The sequence below is a fragment of the Musa acuminata genome, chromosome BXJ2-9 (assembly GCF_036884655.1).
Source record: "Musa acuminata AAA Group cultivar baxijiao chromosome BXJ2-9, Cavendish_Baxijiao_AAA, whole genome shotgun sequence".
Taxonomy (NCBI): Eukaryota; Viridiplantae; Streptophyta; class Magnoliopsida; order Zingiberales; family Musaceae; genus Musa; species Musa acuminata.
In genome coordinates, this window is record NC_088346.1 from 3,443,213 (window position 1) to 3,465,589 (window position 22,377).

The 22,377-nt window shown below is 37.5% G+C and overlaps 3 protein-coding genes across 5 annotated transcripts; 1 reads left to right on the forward strand and 2 right to left on the reverse strand.

Moving 5' to 3' along the window:
* On the reverse strand, positions 1-2,907 carry LOC135622560 (F-box/kelch-repeat protein At3g61590-like). The gene is made up of 2 exons (XM_065124510.1): positions 2,292-2,907; positions 1-1,522 (listed from the first exon to the last, which is right to left on the reverse strand). The coding sequence occupies exon 2, from the start codon at positions 1,486-1,488 to the stop codon at positions 280-282; it is 1,209 nt and encodes a 402-aa protein (XP_064980582.1). The 5' UTR covers positions 1,489-1,522; positions 2,292-2,907; the 3' UTR covers positions 1-279.
* A 338-nt stretch (positions 2,908-3,245) lies between these two features.
* Positions 3,246-11,300, forward strand: LOC135622559 (protein SCO1 homolog 1, mitochondrial-like). 3 transcript variants are annotated; one of them, XM_065124507.1, is made up of 9 exons: positions 3,246-3,535; positions 3,999-4,155; positions 4,724-4,801; positions 5,707-5,883; positions 7,485-7,575; positions 8,285-8,497; positions 9,225-9,314; positions 9,513-9,645; positions 10,934-11,300. In XM_065124507.1, the coding sequence occupies exons 1-9, from the start codon at positions 3,255-3,257 to the stop codon at positions 11,034-11,036; spliced, it is 1,323 nt and encodes a 440-aa protein (XP_064980579.1). In that variant the 5' UTR covers positions 3,246-3,254; the 3' UTR covers positions 11,037-11,300. The 3 variants fall into 3 exon arrangements, with proteins under 3 accessions (XP_064980579.1, XP_064980580.1, XP_064980581.1); XM_065124508.1 differs by lacking the exon at positions 4,724-4,801; XM_065124509.1 differs by lacking the exons at positions 3,246-3,535; positions 3,999-4,155 and adding an exon at positions 4,167-4,234.
* Positions 11,301-12,648: 1,348 nt separating this feature from the next.
* LOC135622562 (uncharacterized) lies at positions 12,649-21,831 on the reverse strand. Its single transcript, XM_065124514.1, has 14 exons — positions 21,194-21,831; positions 21,000-21,086; positions 20,247-20,356; positions 20,083-20,133; positions 19,161-19,332; positions 18,719-19,039; positions 18,346-18,549; positions 17,760-18,245; positions 17,448-17,654; positions 16,772-16,960; positions 15,553-15,716; positions 15,231-15,383; positions 14,340-14,418; positions 12,649-13,313 (listed from the first exon to the last, which is right to left on the reverse strand). The coding sequence occupies exons 1-14, from the start codon at positions 21,587-21,589 to the stop codon at positions 12,876-12,878; spliced, it is 3,057 nt and encodes a 1,018-aa protein (XP_064980586.1). The 5' UTR covers positions 21,590-21,831; the 3' UTR covers positions 12,649-12,875.
* Between the last annotated feature and the right edge of the window lie 546 nt (positions 21,832-22,377).

A 22,377-nucleotide genomic window follows, 5' to 3' on the forward strand; every position in this document is an offset into this window, starting at 1 on the left:
TACATCAAAGGCAGAAGATCTTTTTTCAGGACTGTCATTTTGAACATTTGTCATTACATATGTCGCTTGTGCCAAAATATGTGATCAAGAAAAAGAACAGAAGGAGAGAGAGAGAGAGAGAGAGAGAGAGAGAGCATCATATAGCACTTGATGAATGATTCTTCTATACCGAGAAACCAGCACCTCATATCCCACACAAGCTTCAAAAAACTTCAGGAAATGACATAGACTTCAGCACTCTGTAACTTTGTTGGCTCCATATCAAGAGAACAGAAGACATCAGGAGACGGCTTCAAGCCTAGGTTCAAAGCAGAAACCAGTAAAAAGCTGCAGAGGAAATCTTTTAGTCACTGGACACTTAACAGACCATTTCCACTGTTTCTGGCTCATGTCAAAAACAAGCAGAGCAGTAGCTCCATAGCTCTGTATGTAAATCAGATCTTCTATGCCGCTGCTTGCAAAGACATCGTCCAACTCACCAAACCCTTGAAAGAACCTGTGAGGCATGCGAGCAACCTCCTGCCACTCTCTTTTATTAAGTTCCCAAATTCCAATCCCTTTGATGATGTCGGGTCTGTCATATTTTGCAATTCCACCAACCATCACTAGCCTTTCTTTGAGGTTGATCAGCCGACCACAGGTGAGAGAACAGGGCACAGGTATTGACATACACATCAAAGAAGCATGAGATGATCTGGCTAAGAGATCATACATGATCAGGCTATGTCGGAGGTCAGCATTTCCAAGAACGCCAGTAGAATGAATCAAACAGTACAAAACTCCATTGCAGATCACACATTCATCACCTCCCCTCCATCCCGACAAAACCTCTTTAATGGAAGAGACCCATGATTTGCTCTCTGACCTGTATATGTGAATAGAGAAGTCCCACACTGAAAAATCGCCAGGCACCTGTTTAGATTTCACCACAACTATAGTATAATGGTGAGAATTTCTGTCGACAGACATGGCAAGGGAACTATAATCAGGGAACTTAGCACCCGGAGGTTCCAGAAGCCTCTTGCAGTCTTTTGTAATTGGGTTGCAAACAAAAATACGGCTCCGGCTATCATTGTCCATGAAGCAAACTAATCCATGGGAAGAAGAAACAAACCAATTACTTTTCTCAATACAAGGGAGATCGATGTTATACCATTTCCGAAGAACTGGGTCATAAGCATAACCTGCTGCTGCCTCATTACAGGTAAACATGAAGTACCATGGCATCTGTGGTAACTTGTTGGCCCGTATAAACCTCTTGGAATGGATGATATGATACCACCTTTTACACACAGATGTAGCCCTGATGGTGCTGGCCATGGGAAGAAATGAGAAGATTCTCTCTAAAATGTCATAAGGAAGAATGCTATCCAAGGAAACAGTAAATTCTTCAACTCCTTCATTACCCTCAGAAACAGGTCTATTCTCAAGAACCTTTCTTCCTAAGTGGATAGCATACAGTGATTCCCATGATGCCTCGCTCTCCATGAGAGGAGACACAGCAATAGAACAGAAAAAGAACCTGAAAGGATGACAGAAGATAGGCAGAGAAAACAGAGAAACAGGTGATTAGATTAAATTTTTTTTAGATAAGCAATCTATATCGAAGTAGGAAAGACATAATATTTGTTCAAATCATAATCTGTATCTGCGAAAACCATAAAATTATAGAAAGACCACCATAACACACACCCATAAATGAACCCAAATATTCTCGAAGCTAAAAAGAACAAGCTTTTTACAGGGGAATTGATCATATAAACATGACTATAAGAATCATAAGAGAACAAAACAATGGCAAGAAAGACTGAAATTGACACAGAAAAGTTCAGATCAATGCATCAAGATCACATCGAATTTTCCCAGATGGTAAGAAAAACGGCATACATACATCAACAACCATATAAAGCATGAAGATATTGTCAACCTAATTTACAACTGGACCAAGTCACCTCCAAATAGAATCAACATCCAATGTTTTAACATGTTCGAGCAACAAATCAGAAAAGTTTACCCTAAGCAAACATTGATTATTCCAAGAAATTGCTATGTGTAGAGTAAACTTCAAGAGACAGCAACAACCTACTTTACGAATTAAATCATGCATGATGTTGTCAAGAGAATTGCCGATAAACCTAACAAATAAAATACATGCATAGCTTCCAAAACACCGGCAAGGGAACTTCTATTCTCTAGCGAAAAAAGATGGTAAGTGTAGATCGATGGACAACAAGGCATAATCGAAAACCTAGAGACTGGAAGAGAAAGAATAAACAAGTTTCATGCCATACCTCAATCGAAGACGAAAGCAACACCAAGATTCGAAATTTATGGTTCCTCTCACCAAAATACCCCACCTTTCCCTCGATCCTCCGAATCTAACGAAAGCTCCCAGCCGGTCAAAGTAATGGCGGAGAGATGCCGTTCACACGAACCAAACAGACGCTTTCACCCATGGACGGGAGAGAGAGGGATGGGAAAGGAAGGCCGTATGGGCTTCCGAAGTACATATCTCACAGCTTCGGATTCGGTCGAGGCCAACACCACCATAAAGAAGCCACCTTTGCTTCGGGATCGATATCGGAAGAGGCCGAGGGGCGGAGAAGAGACAGATGCAACAGTGCTCTGGGCTCTCTGAGAGCAAACAAACAAAACGACGGGCAAAGGAATGCCAAACCGGAAGTGGTTTTCTTCAATGACCTTTGGATTTAGCAGCGGATGGGTGATGGGAGAGCGGAGAAGAGAGAGAGAGAGAGAGAGGTGGAATGGCCTTTTGTGTGCGCACATATATATTGGAAACCTAAGCTTTTTTGGCCTCACTAGAGGAGGATCCAACACACACAATTATGTGGAGTTGGATTTCCTCTTGAGCTCTTTCCCAAACTTTTTTTGACCTCATCATCTTCCTGCCAACTTTCAATCAGTGTTTTCTGGTTGCTGAATTAGCCATAGCTTTAAGAACATCCTCATGGCTTTCCATCTTACTACACAATAATTTGCATATTGAAGTGATGCAGCACTCTGTTTCTCTCAACATTTACTTTTTTATTTGCTGGTGTTTATATATTATGATGGAGGAGGAAACATAAATATAAATTTTATTTTTTTGAGAAGAATTGTTCGCAAACAAACAATTTCAGCGAGATAAAAAAAGTAGATTAGAGCAACCATAATGGTTATGCCATTGAAGATATCCACGTTTCATTCCTGGAAGGATGAAGGTGAAGATTGCCGTCTCCCCACATCGGGTGTTAATGAGGCAACTGTCACTGTTTTCAAGCAAAGAAGCCACGAAACTTTGGACATACCGCCCCAGCAAGGCTTCCGAAGGTCACACCGAGAACTCTCAGCTTCAGCTCACAGTGGCCACCTTGCTCTTTTGGTGTGTATGGGACAGAGTGGCCCTTGTCTCTTGGATCTTGCACCGGCGTGAGTTGGTTCCACTGATGCTAATAATGCCATGTAGTGGCCCCTGCAATACCTCACCAAGTGCCACAAATGCCGTGCCAACTCTGGCGTCGTGTACTCGTGCCAGGTGCTTCACCAACCCCTTGCTCTTTAACATGTGATTCTCTCACGACTTGCGTCGAACAGGTTGTGTCCATCATGCTCCGGCCACTCCGCATTAAGTTCCTTTATCATCTCAGGCATTTACTTTCGTTCCTTTTTGACAAACGAAAAAAAGGAAGTTTTGTGATTCACATGATTTTATTTATCACTATTATCATAATATACTTTTTTTCCTCTTTATTTTCTTTTCTCTTTCTTTCTTTCTTTTAGCCTTTCTTCTTAATCAGTTTTTACATATATATTATTTAAAAATTTGGAAATAGCATTATAAAATTTAATATAGCATATTGTATTTATCTCAATATCTCTCTCTCACGCACACACACACACACCTACTCGAGATCTGATCTGATCCGACTGGACTTCAATTTTGACCGTCTGATCCAACTCGATCCGACCCGAAACCTGATAAACAAATAATACCGTAGCATCTACCGTATCGGGCTGGATCTTTATCCACCGGCCACGACCCGATCCGAAGCGCGCTCCTCCAACAACCCACGGGCGCCGCCTCGTTGGCTCTTCGGAGAGAAGGGCTTGCTCGCGAGAGAGAGATCTTGGCCATCTCTTATAGTCATCTTCGAGGTTGGTTCTTTATCTTCTCTCGCCTTTCTTGCGTTTTCTTGCATCTTCTTGCCGTTTATTGTGTTTGTGGAGATTCTTGGTGGGTTAAACCTCATTTCCTTCGGTCGATCGTACTCATGTTGAACAAAATGCAGTTTGATCTGTTTTTCTTTTTGGTTTTCCCTCCTTTTTGTGCTGGTTTTAATTCGTTTACGTTTCCTTGAGATATGTTTGTGTACAGGAAAAGAAGGCCATCGTGCGAATGACCATATCAGTCCTAGAATTGGCCGATCGGGTCAGATTTCCGATCGGAGTTCGGATGAAAATGAGATCGGACATGGATCATGTTTTAGCGTATCCCATGATGGATTTCAGGGTTTAGGGCTTAGGTTTTCAAGATTTAGAATATTGGGGTTATACATAGGGTTTAGCGTATCCCACTGATTAACTGTCGTAAAATCCTTAAGTTTGTAGTACTTGTATTCGTTCTTACCTATTTTTATTTAACCTAAAAGCTTTAGTTTATATTTCGCTCATTTTCTATGCTGCTGAGTGTGATCAACATATCATGATATCTAAACATTTCCAGGATTTATTTAAGTCAATGAGCAAGATTAAGGGACTTAAAGCTTTTATTGGTTTGATTACTCATGGACGACATTCTCAGGTGACTTTACATATGTAGCTCTTCACCTTTATAATCTATTTTGCTTGTGTAGACATTCAATCTTATTTTGAATTTCATTCATACACAAGACTAGGTTTTCTTCATTTCGATCTGATTAGTTCTTTATTGAAAACATGTTACCATAACATGTGCTGCTTGCCAGTTGTATCAATAGTAAGATCACTGTTTTAAAAATACCTTATTTTTTCAATGTAATACTTTTATGTTTCCAACAGAAGAAAGTTTACTGCCAACATCTATATTGCACTAGTGGTGAAATTGGCAGGATCAGGAGATATGAGATTTCTTTTGATACTAAATCATAAAAGTTAGATTATTACTACCTTTGCGCTTTTTATCTGTTTAAATGTCCTGTATTTGCTCTTTGATTTTGACATATGATGTTATTTTAACATATTATGTAGGCATGAGATATAAAGTTTTTTTCTTGTTGATCTGATTAATCTCCTGATCGGTTCTTGTGCCCTACTAGGTGCTGTTTTGCAGTGCATCATACTAGGATTAGTATGTGGTATTTTCTTCATGTCTATTTGAGTTGCATAAGGTTTATGATCTCCATATGGTACATTATGTTTTTGGTAAAATAGTCGAATGCCTGAAATTGTTACAATATATATGTTGCAGGTCTAGCAATTTTTTGCTTCCAGAAATTCTGATAGCAAGTTTGATATCCTCATCGTGTACTTTTCAACAGTATATTGATTTTGTTTATCTAAGGTTGAGTAATCAGATACGTATGGATGCAGCAAGTGAATACCGACTCTAGTATCTAATAAAGTTAATGACTTTAAGTACTTGCAAGTTGTAACAGTTTTTGCATCTTTATTGTTCATTGTTTTCTTTTTTAGTTGGTGTGATGATTATTCTGTTCATTTGTCCTACAGAATACGATCTTGTCAAGCGCAAACAGGACTTCATCTTTCTCTTATCAATGTCTGGTTAGATCCGTTACAACTTCAGAGCACACAAATGGGAAGATATCAGCAACAGTTGCTTCTGATGAGAAAAATGGGACAGGGGATTCAGATCAGACTGCTTCTCAAAAGCCTGTTCGAGGAGGGGTGACTAGTACTATGCATATCTTTTTTTAAATGAAACAGGACAGATTTGATGACAATAGGATTGAACTATCTCTATCTGTTTTATTTAAAATAGTAGTAATTAATCACTTATATATCAAACGGGGCCCACTTTTCTTAGCAGGATTTTTATTGCCTTTGTTCTTTCTTTTGTAAAAGGATTTGCTGTGCCCAGTAAAAAAGAATCAGGGTCATCAAAATTAAATGCTTATGATAGCAACAAGCTAAGTGATAGCTTGTTTATTGTCATTTATACTTGTTAACAATTAATTCTAACTTTTAAGGATTAAAAATTTGGCGGAAACATTTATGCAAATTCAAACTATATAAAGAAGAAAAGGCAAATGGTCCAGATTTATGCAATATGGGTGTACATTCAAATATATCTAGCTGAAGGATATGTGTAACAAAGCCATACTTTTAAATTTTTATTCTTCGTGGGGATTAGAGTTATGCTCTATGTGACAGTTATCATAGAAATTAGATTCCTATCAGTAGAGATCTGTATTTCTAGTTTGTAGATGATCATGGAAACATAAGTTTTGAAATGTCAATATATCATGATTTATATCCAAGTTTGTCCAAAATGGCTGATAATTGACTATGACTCAAGTTATTGGGGCATACCACTTAAAGCAAAATGTACGACAACAGTTTGTGGCTTATCCTCGTGATGTGAGCACCTGTCCATTCATAAAACGCTTCAACTAAGGTGTCAATACAGGTCTGTGATCCACAAGGTGTTGATTCTCTATTTTATTTTATATGCCTTTTGATATGTTATATGTATTGACTGGAGAATATTCAAGGTATGAATTGCTCAGGAAAAACCTAGTGGTAATTGATAGTTTGATACGAAAAAGATCTACAAGCTTCATCTCGTCATGCAAGAAAGAAAAAAAGAATGTTACGTGTCCAGGTCTCTTCAGCAGTGTTTGATAGAAGCAATGAACCCAATGAACAACTGCTGTTCACCTAGTTTTAGTTCTGAGGTGTGATTTGATTGTTAGTTGGTAGAAGAGTTCTCACTTGAGCTGTTGGTCATAGAATTGGTCACTCAGTAGCTGGAATGAGTGTGGAGGAAATGGATAAGAACTTGTCTGAAATGCATTAATAAATTTAATATTTGCATCACAAACTTTTAAGTCTGGATTCTGGAATCAACCTTATGACAAAATTAGCTTGTCGCCTTCAGATGTCGAGAATGTCCTTTAGAGAAATGGTACTTCAAAGAAAGACCATGTTCTGCTTTGCTTATGCATTATTTTCTTGTGGTATGCCTAACATGTCAGCTTATGGAAGGTAGCCATACCTTTGTCCTTGTGCTTTACCATCCTCTCTTACACTTTGTTCTTCTATTAGAATGACAATAACCAAGTGCCATTAATATATATTTTTACCTATATTCTGCATGTAGGATACTTTTGTTTCTTTACCAGCAAATCTCATATTAACAGTATCTTTGGTTCATTTTTGGTCTCCTATATGTAAAATATAGTCTGGTTACATTCCAACTTCCAATATGTTCTTGAATATCTTCAGGTTACTTTATCTATAGTAATTCTCTGGGATTTATATTGCAGCCTGTCTCATGGTTGAGCCTTGTTTTGCTTATTGTCACTGGAGGAGGATTGATAGTTTACTATGACAAAGAGAAGAAACGACACATTGAAGGTAGTTTCCTGCTGAGTATGAGCATACCATTTACTTTTTCATTGTTAACTGGTTGGCCACTCAGGCAAGAGCCAACAAAAAATCTGGTCTGTGGAGGAATTCATCTCCTCTGGACTCCTCTAGACTTAGAGTTTTTGGTTAGCGCTGACGCAAATGGAGTTATTTCTTTTAGGTACCATCAGCAAAGCTTTTTAATTTTCCTTTTGCAAAAATATTTTTTTTAAAATTTTCATTTTGCAAAAAATATACTTTTCATTGTTTTGCTAACAAAAAAACACATTCTTGTTTGAGTCTTCCTAGAGATAGGGAATGCATATACTTGAAAATTTTCCAAGTAATTTCTACAGCTGATTCTCTTATTTCAATATGCAAATCAATTTTCTGCTATTCTTTTACATTTCTTTCTAGATCTTTACTGTCATTAAGACTAATTCCATGGTTTACCATGGTAGCACAATTAATCTAAGGTATATTGTCCCACAGATGGCTTTTCCAACAGATGGTCAAAAGGACGATATCAGGGCCTGAATACTGTTTTTTTAATTAATGGAAAACAAAATTGGAATAGGCATTTCATTATCACTCAAGAATTAAATCACATATTTACGTCCCACTGCAGAAGGGAGTATATACTTGATTGGCTAATTCCTTAACACACCATCTTTCTTTATTCTTAGGTTAGCACATTTTGTTGTTTTTTCACTTGCAGGACTGAAGACTTCATCAAGTACTGTGAAACAGGGACCATCTGTGGGAACTGCTGCTATTGGTGGTCCATTCAAGCTTGTGAACCATTATGGCAAAACGGTTACTGAAAAGGATTTTCTGGGGAAGTGGACACTGATATACTTTGGATTCACATATTGCCCTGATATTTGTCCTGATGAACTCCAGAAATTGGCTGCTGCTGTTGATAAAATAAGTAATATACTGTTAATTTAATGTATAAGCAACTATTGGGTTAATTGCATATGCTTATATACAACATTGGTTGTCCATAGTTCTAAAAATGTCATTGGATTCAAAGATTTATGCTTCATATTAATTCTATGAGATAATCACATCCAATGTTTTAAATATCAGTAAAAATATTGGTACCATAATCTTCTTGGGCCAGTAAGTACCGGTTGTATCGTATGCCTTTGTACACGTGAAAAATACTGGAACATGTTTAATATGTCAGTATAGACCAGTTTGATGAGTGCACAAGTATTGGTAAGTATTGACACCTGCATTTTGCAGTTCGTAGGCCATGATATTTGAAATCATGGTTGCATCTTGTTATAGAATAGCGGAAGCAATTCCTATGATGTTCAATTGTGATTGTGATAATAGTTTGTGGTAAGATTTGAAACTTCCTTGCTTTATATGTGGCCACTACTCACTAGTCTGTTATCAAGATTTTATAGTAATTGTGAGATTGCTAATAATACAATCTTATGAGAATCACATTAATATGCAAATTTCCATAGTAGTGTGTCCTTTTCATCCATTGGCATTTTTGTGCACCACAATGATGTGCATTTTTGGTTATACAACATGGATGTTGCACTTGGATCTATTGGTGAACTAATCCCTTTTCGTGTGATTATTGTTTTTATTTTTAATAATTTGACTATATGAACACTGATTTCTAGTATATTATTCAGAAGCAAAGTCAGGGATGGAAGTTATACCAGTTTTCATTTCAGTTGATCCTGAGAGAGACAATGTTGAACAAGTCCATGAATATGTGAAAGGTGCTTTATCTTGATTCTTTAGTTTGTGTGACTGGAAGCAAAATGTTATTTTGTTCTGTTTCTTCATTTCCTTCTTCTGTTGCCATTCGCATAACATAATGTGTTTCCACATTATCATGGATCAACAGCTCTGTCTGTATTCTATTATTCATGGATTATATGATATTGTAACCCACATGTCTTTACTTTGGATTGCAGAATTTCACCCAGACTTGATAGGCTTAACTGGTACAGCAGATGAGATAAGACAAGTTGCTCGTGCTTTTCGGGTCTATTACATGAAGACAGAGGAGGAGGGTTCTGACTACCTCGTCGACCACTCTATTGTTATGTACGTATCGCTGATAGAACCTGTGGGTTCATTTCATTTTTGAAGTACAGATGCCATGCTGCATTTGACATGCTGCAATTGCTAACTTTATGTTTACTAAATTTCTGACTCTGTTATATTAATCATTTATAAACAATAATTGCAAGTTACAATGGCTTTCATCATTATGTTATATTGTTGGCTGATTTTGAACATGGTTATTGGAACCTGACTAGATATCTATCTGATTGAGCCTCACTGGCCAGATTGATGAGTCAAAAAATTTTAAAAATAGAAATGTATTATATATTATGTTAAAAACATAAAAATAAAGAAATATCACAAAAATAGAAGAAAAAAAAAACATAGGAAAAAATGAAAAAAAATCTTAGGCATTATGTGTTATGTTTAATAAACTTAAGATAGTAACTTTAGTTATGTATTATATAATACTCCAAAATTTAAATAATATTTCTAACATTATCTATTTATATTCTTAAAAGATAGAATCCATTCTTAAATATTCTTAAGTATTTCTAACATAACCTATTTATAATAATATTTACTCTTTTTTTTTCAGAAGCAAAGATGAGGATGGAATCCGACCAGCTTGTTTTAACTTGGCTGGTTGTCATGGGTCATGAAAAACTCATCCAGTTCAATTGGTTCAGTACAATATTCTGACATCGGCAATCTAATTAATAAAATGAATTGGTCATAGGTCCGGTTCCCAGTTTTCCGACTGCACCGGCAGGTTGGGTCTTGATGTGATAGCTATATATCTAACTGCAAGCATTTTGGAAATAGCTTCTGTCATGATGTTTTCTGCCTCAACGTCTGTGGTAGTAAACAATCTTCTAAAACAAGTTGCGTGATAAATAGGATTGATCCATTTTCCTTGTGCCCTTGCATCTTGATTTAGCATGATTCATGAATTTTTAGATCACCATGGTATAATTAGGTCCATTTTATACGTATTAAAATTAACAGGCTGTGATGGTCCTATCTATGTTTTAATGTTTTATGGTATTTTTATCCATTCAGTATTGGCTTGACTCATAGAGATAATTAATATAATTGCTTTGGTGTGACCTTATATCTTTTTATGGCATTCTGAAGTTATCTTCCCATATAAGATTGTTTTGGAATTTTAGGTATCGAGTTTTTTTGGCTCAATTGTTTTTTCTTTTTGTGGACTTAAATCGTTTCTTTACCATGGGCTGAAGCTTGTAATAAGCTGTCGTAGACCCGGTAACATGTACTGGCAATTATTTCTTGTATATTGATATTAATTCTGAGCATCCTTCAGGTACTTGATGAATCCGAACATGGAGTTTGTCAAATTTTTCGGCAAGAATTATGATGCAAATGCACTCACAGAAGGCGTGATTAAAGAGATCAAAGCCGGCTGACATTTTTTTTTTGTCCCTCGACATGTTTACCTAAAGTGGATATGTCAATTCTGCCATCTTATATTTTAACAAATCAGATATAGTAAATTAACTTAATGGAGAATGAAGTGTCGGTCATTGTTGTGCTCATGACATCTGCAAATGCTCCAATAATGAAACTTGTCAACAGTACAGAACAAGTAATTGATACTGTTGTGCTTGTAAATTCGACCTTGCTATCTGGTGCTACCTTATATGCAAACATAACAGATACTTTGCTCCAAACGTGAGAAAGTCGTTCATGTGTTGGTCATCAAAATCCAACGGGCTAATTATAGATTATTCTTTGTAGTTAGATATCTTAAGTATTTTTCATATACTTAAAAAAATTTATATTGATATTCTTATAGTTACAAAACTAAAATATCTTAATCCATGTATTATAATATCATCATTTTTATTAATAAAAATAAAAAATAAAAATAAAAATAAAAAAGTAATTTTAATGTTTTAGTTGATGGTGATGGATTGCGTCAATGGTGGCAAATCCAGAGCAGCAATGGAGCAATCTACGATTTTGTCATAGAGCAAAGTTTGTGTCATGGAGTATCGGAATCATCAAGACCCCCTATAGTTGGCTCCCTCACTTGTTTTCTAGAACGCTCAATAGTACCTCTGCCTTGCTCTTCCCCCTCGTGGTCACCCTACTATCGTCGTCAACTAGAGCCCTCACAGTTGCCTCATTCCCGTCCACCTCTCTGACATCCTTCATTGTCTTATCTTCATTACTCTTTACTAGGTTAAGTAGCACACCTATAGCATTGCCCCTCGCCCTCTTACTCCCCCTAACCACTAGATCTATCAGGATGCTGGCACCATCCACCCTCCTGAATGCCTCCACGTTCTTGTCACATCCTACCACTAGGGTGATCACTATTGTCACGTCCTCCACCAACCCCTCCACCCATCCTTCACCACTAGTGTGAAGAGGGGTAGCATGGTGCCCAGCTCGACGAGAACGATGCGATTGAACGGGTAAAAGACCAAGCCGAAGAGGGCATTGAGCGCATCCTCGATGGACCTAATCGGTGCGTCGGGGGTACCTAAGAGGTCCACGAGGGTAACAATAAAGACCTTCTTTGAATCGATGATGGAGCGGAGGCGAAGGGCAACAACAAGGGCGTTGAGGTGTCGATGCCAACGATATTACCATCTATCATTACTAACTAAAATATTAAAATTACTTGTTTGCTCTTTATTTTCGTTAGTAAATCTAATATAATTATGATAAATAAATCTAAATGTTTCATTTTCATAATTATAGAGATGTAAATATAATTTTTTAAAATATAAACCGAGAGGTTAAAGGTAGCTTAACTATTACACTGCACCTCAACTACTTGGATATACACAAATTTGAAATCCCCGATCACTTTTGAAGGATTATGTTTGTGACCGATGAAATCAGAGCGCCTATTATTCCCTTTCCAATGGTTAATTTTCCGGCTCAAAATCTCCCGTAGGAGCCGACGCCAGTGAACGACGGCTTGCATTTTGCGCCCTATTAAAGGCATCCGTGATGATCTAACAAATACTTTACCAATCAGTAGAAAGTACTTTATACACGGATAAGTTTCAGCAATATCTCCCGTTTAATGGTATATATGATGTTAACAGACCATACACCTTATACACCCTGTAGAGCTTGGATCTGATCCAAGAATCATCTTTAATGCCAAAAAGGAAGAAAAATGAAAGACTGCTTTATCTTTCTTTTCAGCCAAAAAAAACAAGACGGAAACAAAAATGACACGAATGGGGCAAAAGAATCACGAGATATCCTGTAAGATACAAAATGTGTCAAATAGTTCCAGAAGTGTTCCGGTAACCAGATCTCTCGGGTGGTGGCTTTACGTATCTTCCTAGTGTTTTTTGCCTTGCCCGTTTCTTTATTCTTTGAATTCTATCTTTCGTTTCTTGTTTCTTTCTTTCTTTTTGCCTCTGCTGCTTGTTCATCTCTCTCACATATGTCCCCTGCCAGGAGACTTCGCCTGTGGAAGGCCACAGCCACCTTCGGTCTGGGTGATCCGCATCGGCTTCTTCTGCAAGATCCTCATCCATGCTCTTCAGCGTTGAATATGAAAACCACTGGATCCACATCTTACCTCTCCTGCTCTTCGGCCTGTGATATTCCTCCATCGATCCAGATTCGGGGTCGACATATACCATGTGCCGTGCACTATGGTACGCCCATACATTCACGAGCAGCTCCAGCACACGAGCATAGCAACGCCGGTCCTGTAAACATGAAACGTTTGTATGAGATTAATACCAAAAAATGCATGCAGAAGTCAAGAAAGATTCAGGTTTCAAATGCACTTAAAAGATTCTTAATATAAACATAAATGATAAGCCATCACACCATCATCCTAGTCTTTGGAGATGCACTTAAAGAATAAACAAGAGTAGCTCAATAATAATATTAAAGAGGAAGATAAAAAGCAAGATCAACTTTTCAAACTTGTGGCCTTTGTCATTGTGTTGTTAGTTCGGGACCAGGTGTAGTAATTGTACTTCAAATAGATCAATAAACAATCAACCGACAGCTGCAGTCCCTTAAAAAGTGGTGACAAAGGAAGGAAACAGAAATGCCAAGTGTGTGTGTGTATATATATATAACGCAACGAAAAAATCACAAGAAAAAAATGTGAAAAACACCCGTCAATGTGAGATCTAGAGAGAGACAATATATTCAACCATATCCTACAAACTGAAAGGATGTTTATGTGACTCAACCCATAACACCCAAATGACATGGAGGGAACTTTATGTGATGCTAAAGCCCATAATCAATCAATTATGATGAAACTTTTCAGTTAAAAAAGAGATTGTTAAATTAAATGCAACCTAAGATTCTCTCACATTGTTGTAGCATGGGACACGAGATATATGCGAACTGCTTCATAGATTGTTATGTGGCTGTCTGTATATTGATCACCTACACGTGTCTGACAGAGATGTAATTGTTATTTTTTTCTTTCTTCTTCGCACATTATAGTCTCCTCTGCAATGACCATTAAAAAAATGTCCTGGCTCATTTTTGACTGTCCTATTATAATTCGTTTCCAAATGAAAATGAGCCTAATAAAAGGTTAATAAATAGTGGAACAACATGCCTCCATGACACAAATTTCCAATATGGGGAAAGTTAGAAAAGTACCATGTGCACTATCAAAGACTTTCTCCAATGAGCAACTGGATTAAGCAGGAAATGCCCCCCTGACACTAAGAACAATTGATAGTACTACCATGAACAAGTATTACCTTAGATGTACTCAGGTAACAGCTAGCACTTTGATGATGCTCATCGTACATCTTTGTATCCATTGCATCTATGAACATTCTGAAAAAGAGGACAACCAGATTTTTAAATGTGTGAATATAACTAGCAAAAGCAAATACATATATTCATAGACGTATTCTGTGTTGCAAATCATGGATATGCTGGTTTATAAAACAAGCTTTTTTTCTCCCATAACACCATGTAATTAAGTGGATTCTAATGAAAAAGTAGTTGGTTGGAATAACAAATCTCCTTGACAAATTGAAAATCAATATCAACTTCCATTCTTTAAAAAATGTGCTAGAATAGTTTTTTTTTTGTCATATCTTTGATTGGAAGTAGTCACACATAAAACACACATTTCATAATCACTGGATACCACACTCACTGCAGCTGTCTAAATAATCAGAAACAGTTCCAACTTATCAGATGTCAGCTCATTTGATGGTCACATATGAGCATGCATGCATATATATTTGAATCTGGTAACAGAGTTCAGAAATCAGAACGATTATTATAGTTGCACAAAAAAGTTGGCCACTTCACCAAAGGCGCCATAGACACCTCAGACACTCGAGCATATACAAGCACACTACCAACACGTATGGAAGGAAACATGAGCCAATTATTATGGAATGGGCAACATCTGGACATGTTTTCAATCTTTTAACCTAAGCACCGAGGAGAAACCATGGTTTTCTCCATCAGTGAACTTCAAAAATAACCGTAACAGGAAGAGCATGCATAGAGAAGCACACTGTATTTATTTTTGACCCATGCAGTTGCAAACTTAATAAAGTTCATAAATGTATGCAAGTTTCAGTTCAATCTGTAAAACTCTTGTTCTGAACTATCAAAACTTAAAATCTTACCTTGAGAACATGACAAACTCCAGGAAAGACCTTGTCGGCAAAGCCCAGCTATGCATCACGGACCATGAATCACCATCATCAGGCATCTGTGGCAAAGAACTCCAATCATCACCTACACCATACATCCTTCGAAAAGCCTCGGAGACGGCGGTTCTTCAAAGAAAAAATTAGAGGAAAAAGATGAGTTGTTTTTACACATGTATTTCTCATCCATATAAAAAATGTCTGGATTTGTTATTCTTGTTCACCACTCTTTTAAAGAATTGTATAAAACATTATTGAGCTTTTACAACAAAAATAGCATGTAATAGCAGTATCCAACCTGCAGTTACCAGCATTTATGGTATCGCAAAACCTCCAAAAATTCAGGTTCTGAGGATTTCTTGGATCTTTATCCATTCGGACCCAAAAGTAAAGGGCATCACCATGGGTTTGGTGTTCAATGGCCTCCAGGAGTTGAGTCTCAGCTTTTCTAGACAAGCTGACCTGTAGTCAAGCGTCACAAGTACCAGATTCAACATGGACTGTATGCTGAATTGCCGATCACAATTATATCATTTAACAATCATAAACTGCAAATAATGGATTCAAAGAAAAATGTTGGTCATTGACTCATTAATTCAGTTGCTCTGTGCTTCATAAACTAACACAGTACATAAATCAAATATATGGTCAGCCATGAACTCAGATAAGACTATAGATACTTCAGCTATGCAATGTTGCACATTATGTAATTAGTACTTGCAAGCATGAATTAATTTCAAATATAGGGTCAGCCATAAACTGAGATAAGACTGATCTAGATATATAGACAAACTCTTTAAGGAACTAAAATTAGAAAGGAACCAACCTATGTCCTTAATAGATCAGCGAATTCTTAAGGAAATTTATGAGAAGGGAATTTTCGTACATCTTGAAACTTTATCATGTATACAATGAGCCTAACTAAGAACAAATCAAATTGCTACTAACCAAATATGGAATAGTGCAACATGGATCTATAATTATATCAGATCCAGTTGCAGTAACAAAAGTAGTATCCCCCTTGAGGCCCTAGAAAATTATTCTGATTTCAATGATTTGATCTTTATAGTCACGGTGCTAATGTATAAGACTTGCAGGCAGTCTTTGACTGGAAACCAGTATATCCTTGCAGTGAAGGTTTCATGGGCCTATGCAGAGAAGTCAAAGGTTAAAAAATGAATAGCCCAAAGAACAAAAACTGCATTGCTTACTACATTGAACAAAGAATAACTATATAATTATCTTATGGTGCATTGTGTTTTAGAGGCCTATTCCTTGTAGAAAATGTTGATAAAGATTCTAACACAACACAGATCTTTGTAATAGCTAATTTGATCCAAAAGTGAAATAGTTAAGGCTTAATAACTCCTCGTACTGCATTGTGACAAGACAAGATACAGCAGAAGGGTAATGAAAAAATCATTAAAAAATCAACCATTGATGTACAAAGGCTTTTCTACATCAAATTCGAAAAGAGTGTTAAAAGCAAGTGTAAACAACATATAATATGCACGAACCTTTCTAGCTGAAGCTCTCCAAGATTGAAACGCAATCCAGGCATTCTTGTGTATACTGTCAATTTGGTAAGCCAAAGTGAAAAAAGCTCCATATTCACCAAGCACATCTCGGTAATATCCATCACGGAGGATTGGAAGATGAGTAGAAGCATCTATATCATCAGCTTCAGGTCTCCGACCTACAGAGGACTGTTTAAGGAACAGACAGAAAAAGACTTATTAGAATGTAGCATTTTGTTTGGTTGCCAGTCCATATAGTTAAGAGAAATACAAGTGCTTTTTTTATCTCATAAGCTATTATTATGCTGGTTGAAATTTTATGGAGACCACCCACTACCATTTACTATTCATATTTCTAACTTGTTCATCTTCATGTGTACGGCAAGCAATTTATTTCTGAGTTAATGTTGTAGAATATCCGTGCATCCTAACCAGGGTTAAGACAATTATCTGATTCTTGCACACATTGATAGTCTCATCGATTCTCAAGAATCCCACATTCTAACAAATGACACATTCTAATAAATGATATATATTACTTGTGTCATAAATATGGTATAGTATGATGACCGTACTTTTCTCATTCAAGTACGACTTCAATTTTGCTTCTGAAATTCCAGCATTACTCTTTAGTAGTGAGGTTTTCTCAATAAAAAATGATATATTAATAACTTACAAGGCTGATTCCACGATAAAGTGAAGTCTGATGTAGAAAAGGCCATGTTCCCTCACCAAAATAAGGTTCATATATACATAGAGGCTGACCTGTCCGCTCAAGCTCCCTCTCATCTCTCTCATGCAATTCATTACTTGCTCTTTCAGCTCTCTTGACGTTCTTGTAAACTTCCTCCCATAATCCATGAGGCTGATCACTTCTGTCCAACTGCATCAAGTTTCAACAGAATAAAACCTTGAGGGAGAAGTGATTCAAAAATTAATGTAAATTGTCCAAGTAAAAGAGTTAAAACAAAATGAAGACATTCGCTACCTCCTCTTCTGTTATTTTTCCAGCACCCATCATCTCAATTTTTTTCTCTTCCTCCCATTCTATGGAGATCAATGCTTCATCAACCTTTGATTTAGTGTTAGCAGAGCTTTGCATTTGACTATGATTCCACTGCTCCTCAAGAGTATCTAAATATTTATGGCTTCTAAAACTGCTATTTAGATGGTCTTCTCCTCTTACATTGGCAAACAGTTCCCACTGCCATTGCATCTTGAATTCTGGAGGGATCTGTTCAACAGCCTTAGGAGGCATAATTTCTGATGGAAACCTGAGAACTTTTTCTAGCAATGATACATAGCCTTGAATAGCTTCAGAAGCCATGAGGTTTCTGGCATACCCTTTCGCAACAGATGCAACTCTCTGAGCAAGTAGAGATAACTTTCCATTTGAAGTTGCTTGAAGTAGAATCTGAGTAAGCATACTAATGTTCTCCTTTGGAAAAAGATATCCATTGACTTTATTATCAACCTGGGCAAAAGCAGTATGGCCAGCACAAAATTAGTCACTGAAAGATGTCATAGCCAGATAAAAGAAACAAAAAAAAATTCTGAATATTAGTAGCAATTACATATTTCCTAATCATGTTCAGATCAGGAGCAACAATTAACTTCCCCAGACTCATAGATTGCTTTAGAATATTTGGAAAGGATTGCTCCTCAAGAAATGATCCATATATTACTAGGTCTGCTACACCGAGATATCTGTTAGTGTCACCATTAATGACAATATGTTCCACAATGCTACCTGGGTAGCCAACCTTTTCAGCAATCACCTGAAATAGTGAAAACAACACTGAATTTCATCAAGAAAATTACAGATAGGAAAAGATTTTGAAACATGAAAATTTTCGTTTTTAAGCAATAATGTCCATCAAGAAGAAACCAAAACAAGCAAGAATTATTATACAAAAGAAAAAAAGAAAAGGAAATACAAACCATTACCTCAAGAGCCTTCTTGTATGCACTAGTGAAGTTCCAACCCAAAATGTGAACTTTCAGTAGTGAATAAAAAGAGTTTGAGGAAGGAAACTTTTGGAGCAGTGGTCTCAATGCTTCCAAGACGAGGGCATGCTCTAGCAACATGCCACTATATGAAAATTGACTGCCAACAACAACAATGAGAAAGTTGTCTGATGTAGAACTCATACTCTCTCTCAATATACGGTCTTTTTGCATGGCGACAAAATTATCTGCCTCCCATGCTTCAGCAGGAGAACCAGGAATAACCATAAAGTTACCCGTATCAAATGTTGAATACATCATCTGGAAGCTTAGAAAAGGCCAAAAACATTGAGCATAAATAAACCAAAGAATCCCTTCACTGACAAAGATTTAGGGAGTCAAAATACTACGAAGCAAGTTGAGCATCAGAGAAATGTATTACCGGCATGGAATGGGTCGGAAAAACAATAACAGTAGCTCTGCTGAAAACTTGCTTCCATTCATTTACAAGCTGAAATTGTCCATTCTTAGAATATTCATCTAGACGAAGTGCAGGGGAACTTTCATGGATTGTCCATATGACAGGTACAGATCTGAAAGGCTCCTGCAAAAGACTGCATACTAGTGCAAAGGTCAAGCTAAAAGAATTTTTTAAATTAAAAAATAAATAATGTAAATATCTAAATATACCATCAGACACATGAAGTAATACCACATAAATGTAGCTTTTGTTTTGTTATTTTCACAAGAGTGTCATATTAACCATCCGATTCACTATAGTTCCTCTTACAGAGACTGGCAATATTTAATATATGCTTGCAATCAAAAATAAAACACACAACAACAACACCATAACGTCCCAACTATTTGCCACTTTGGACCACAAGTAAAACTAAGAGCAGGAGAGAGAGAAAGAGAAAGAGAGGTGAACAACATAAACAGAGTATGACTATGTCTTCAACCCCCCTAAATTCATAAAATTCCCTATTCTTCTTTTATGAGACCCAAATCACCAAAGCATGCTTTGGAAACATAAATTTCGTAAGTACACAATGTTTTGCGTCATGTATACTGTATTATGTCAAAGACCAAGAAAAGAATAGTAAGCTTTAAATATGGTGGACTAACAGGCATTTAAATTTTGATTGGACCAAGTGATCAATTCTGTCCATATATTGCGACAAGAAGGTGCAAGTTCACAGGCTTGATTGTTTTTAGCCCTTGTAAAGTCTATAAAACAAGCAATCAGTTAGCTCTTCTACTTGCAGATATAACAAAAAAGGTAATAAACTGATTGTGGATGACAGAATTCCATTATAGTCAGAAATCATACAAAACATTTGTTAAGGGAAAATATACTTTACCATGAGAAAACAGGTCTCGCCTGAATAGAATTCACAAGAATGCCATTGTAGCTGCATAGAAATGTTACAAAAGATCTGGTTAATTGAATCAACTGAAAGCTATGCTTGAACTCGCCAAGTTAAAAGATATTTCAATAACTTCTGCATCAACTTAAATCACTTACTCTAACCAATCTACAGTGGTTTCTGGATTTGTTACAATAGGCAGGACCTTAACGAAAATTCCCATCGACCTCCACACAATGCGAGCAGGCCCATCATGAAATGAAAAAACCTACACCAGATGTATAACAACATAAAAGTGACATGAAACCCTCTGCTACAAATCTTGTTAGAAACACACAAAAACATTACCCAAATAGGGCATTTCACAAACCCAGCAGATTATTTTCAGGGTCAGATGAGGATTTCATTACAGTATTCATGGAGTGGTACATGGCCAGGATGAAATAGGCATAAAGACTGGAAAAAAGATTCACTGTCTACAGTGCTCTTTAGCCTGGTCCCTCTTGGATCACACTGACATGTACTTTAGAGGGGCCAAAAGGTTCTGTTTCCACTGGCCAAATTTAATACGTGGTGATGGAATAATTCAGTTTTCACTTGCAAAAATAGACTTCCACGTTCCACATTGACATACTAGAGTTTATACAGCCTCAGTGGAAGACGGAGGGATGTGTCATGAAATGAACAGCATCATCGCAAAATATGGCTAAGATTTAGATCGGACTACGCCAGCTTGAAAATGAAAATCACATTTTATATTTTATCTATAAAATTTTCCTACGTATATTTAAAAACCCTTTTGTAAAATTATTATGAGGAGGTTAAAAATACATCAATAGCGTCGAAAGAAATTGCGGTTCTTTTCAACCAGAAGGCCAACAGAACAAAACAATATCTTCTTCACGGCTAACCTGAATGTCAAACCCACTTTCTTTCAGAGCAGCAGCAATGCTAACCATCTTGAGCTGCATGGCATCCGGATATAGATCCGGAACAACCTACAAACAGGACTCATCGCTCACAAATCACGCGCAAAATCACGAAGCTAGTAAAAAATTGGAAGGAAAGAAAAAGAACCAAGAACTCGACAAGAACCGAGACCCACCACCGCAAGCTGCGGCTTCCGCAGCGGAAACCGCTTCCGCTGTTGCCCAAAGGCCATAGCCGACGCGTTTGCTTCTTGATTCTCCCGGTCCAACCTCTGGACCAGCTCGGCCGGCACGAACTTGATCCCGTCCCCATAGTCTAGATCACCAACCCCTTCAAGAACCGAGCCCCACTGCTGGGGCGGGCCCTCGACCGCGGAACCCGGGAGGAAGGCCTGGAACAGTACGACCACGAGGAAGAAAACGGCGACCGCGAAGGCCCAGTGCAGGTAATGGACCTTGATGAGGAAGCGGGGTACCCTGGATCTCAACCGCGGCCGTCTGCCGGCGGCGGATGAAGAGTGGAGGAGAGGAGCGGTCCGCTTCAGGGGAACGCCCGTCTCCAAGAAACCCATCTCATCAATGGCGAGGGCATGCAATCGAGAGAGGAGAGGAGGCTTATCGCTACTCGATCTAAAGGGACGAGAAAGTGGAGAAGGGGGCTCGTGGATTGGATCAGGAAGTAGCCGTCAGCAAGCGATCAAGAGGCGGAGGTCTTTGGTTTGAGAAACGGAAAAGCAGTCGGCTGAGGTGGGAGGGCACCTCGCTTTCGAGAACGAAATGGCAATCTTTGACAGCTAGCTTTGATCACACGGGAATGCGAGTTTAGACAAGCAAGCTTGGAATTAGGAAAGGAAACAACACTGGCTATACGCTACCCAATGAACCACCTGCATTTATATTGGTTAATATCGTGGCTCATCGGTGAACCTGGTAGTGCAATCAGCAGCGCGGTGGAAGCCTGAGTTGCATTGTTGCGGTACGAAACGTGACGAATTAAGGGCAATGACACTGGCGGTGTGCTGTCTAAGATATATATATATATATATATCTCAATCGACATCCCTATTTTATTTTTTCTCAAACACCGTTCATTTGAAAATACCGCAAATACACCAATAATTTTTTCTATCAAATTTTCTTACTTATTTTTTACTAATTTTAAAAATATATCAACCAACAAAACTTGTTTAAAATCTAAATAGTTACTCACTATCTCAACCCAATTCTAACATTTTAGTCGGTGATAATCTAGTTAACAAAATTATATAACAACAAAGTGAGCTACAAAGTTGAACAAATAACAAACATTGATGAGAGAACATAACTACAAGCAAACTTGATATCATAATGCAAAACAAGA

What these genes read in the sequence shown, in the direction of transcription:
- LOC135622560 (XM_065124510.1), bottom strand. Translation starts at nt 1,488, where the DNA reads ATGGAGAGCGAGGCATCATGGGAATCACTGTATGCTATCCACTTAGGA.
- LOC135622559 (XM_065124507.1), top strand. Translation starts at nt 3,255, where the DNA reads ATGAGGCAACTGTCACTGTTTTCAAGCAAAGAAGCCACGAAACTTTGG. An exon ending in CTCTTATAGTCATCTTCGAG is followed by an intron (nt 4,156 to 4,723) that starts GTTGGTTCTTTA and finishes AAACATTTCCAG; the next exon opens with GATTTATTTAAGTCAATGAG. An exon ending in AGTCCATGAATATGTGAAAG is followed by an intron (nt 9,315 to 9,512) that starts GTGCTTTATCTT and finishes TTTGGATTGCAG; the next exon opens with AATTTCACCCAGACTTGATA.
- LOC135622562 (XM_065124514.1), bottom strand. Translation starts at nt 21,589, where the DNA reads ATGGGTTTCTTGGAGACGGGCGTTCCCCTGAAGCGGACCGCTCCTCTC. An exon ending in AAAGTGGGTTTGACATTCAG is followed by an intron (nt 20,357 to 20,999) that starts GTTAGCCGTGAA and finishes CATCTGGTGTAG; the next exon opens with GTTTTTTCATTTCATGATGG. An exon ending in TTTATCGTGGAATCAGCCTT is followed by an intron (nt 16,961 to 17,447) that starts GTAAGTTATTAA and finishes TTCCTTAAACAG; the next exon opens with TCCTCTGTAGGTCGGAGACC.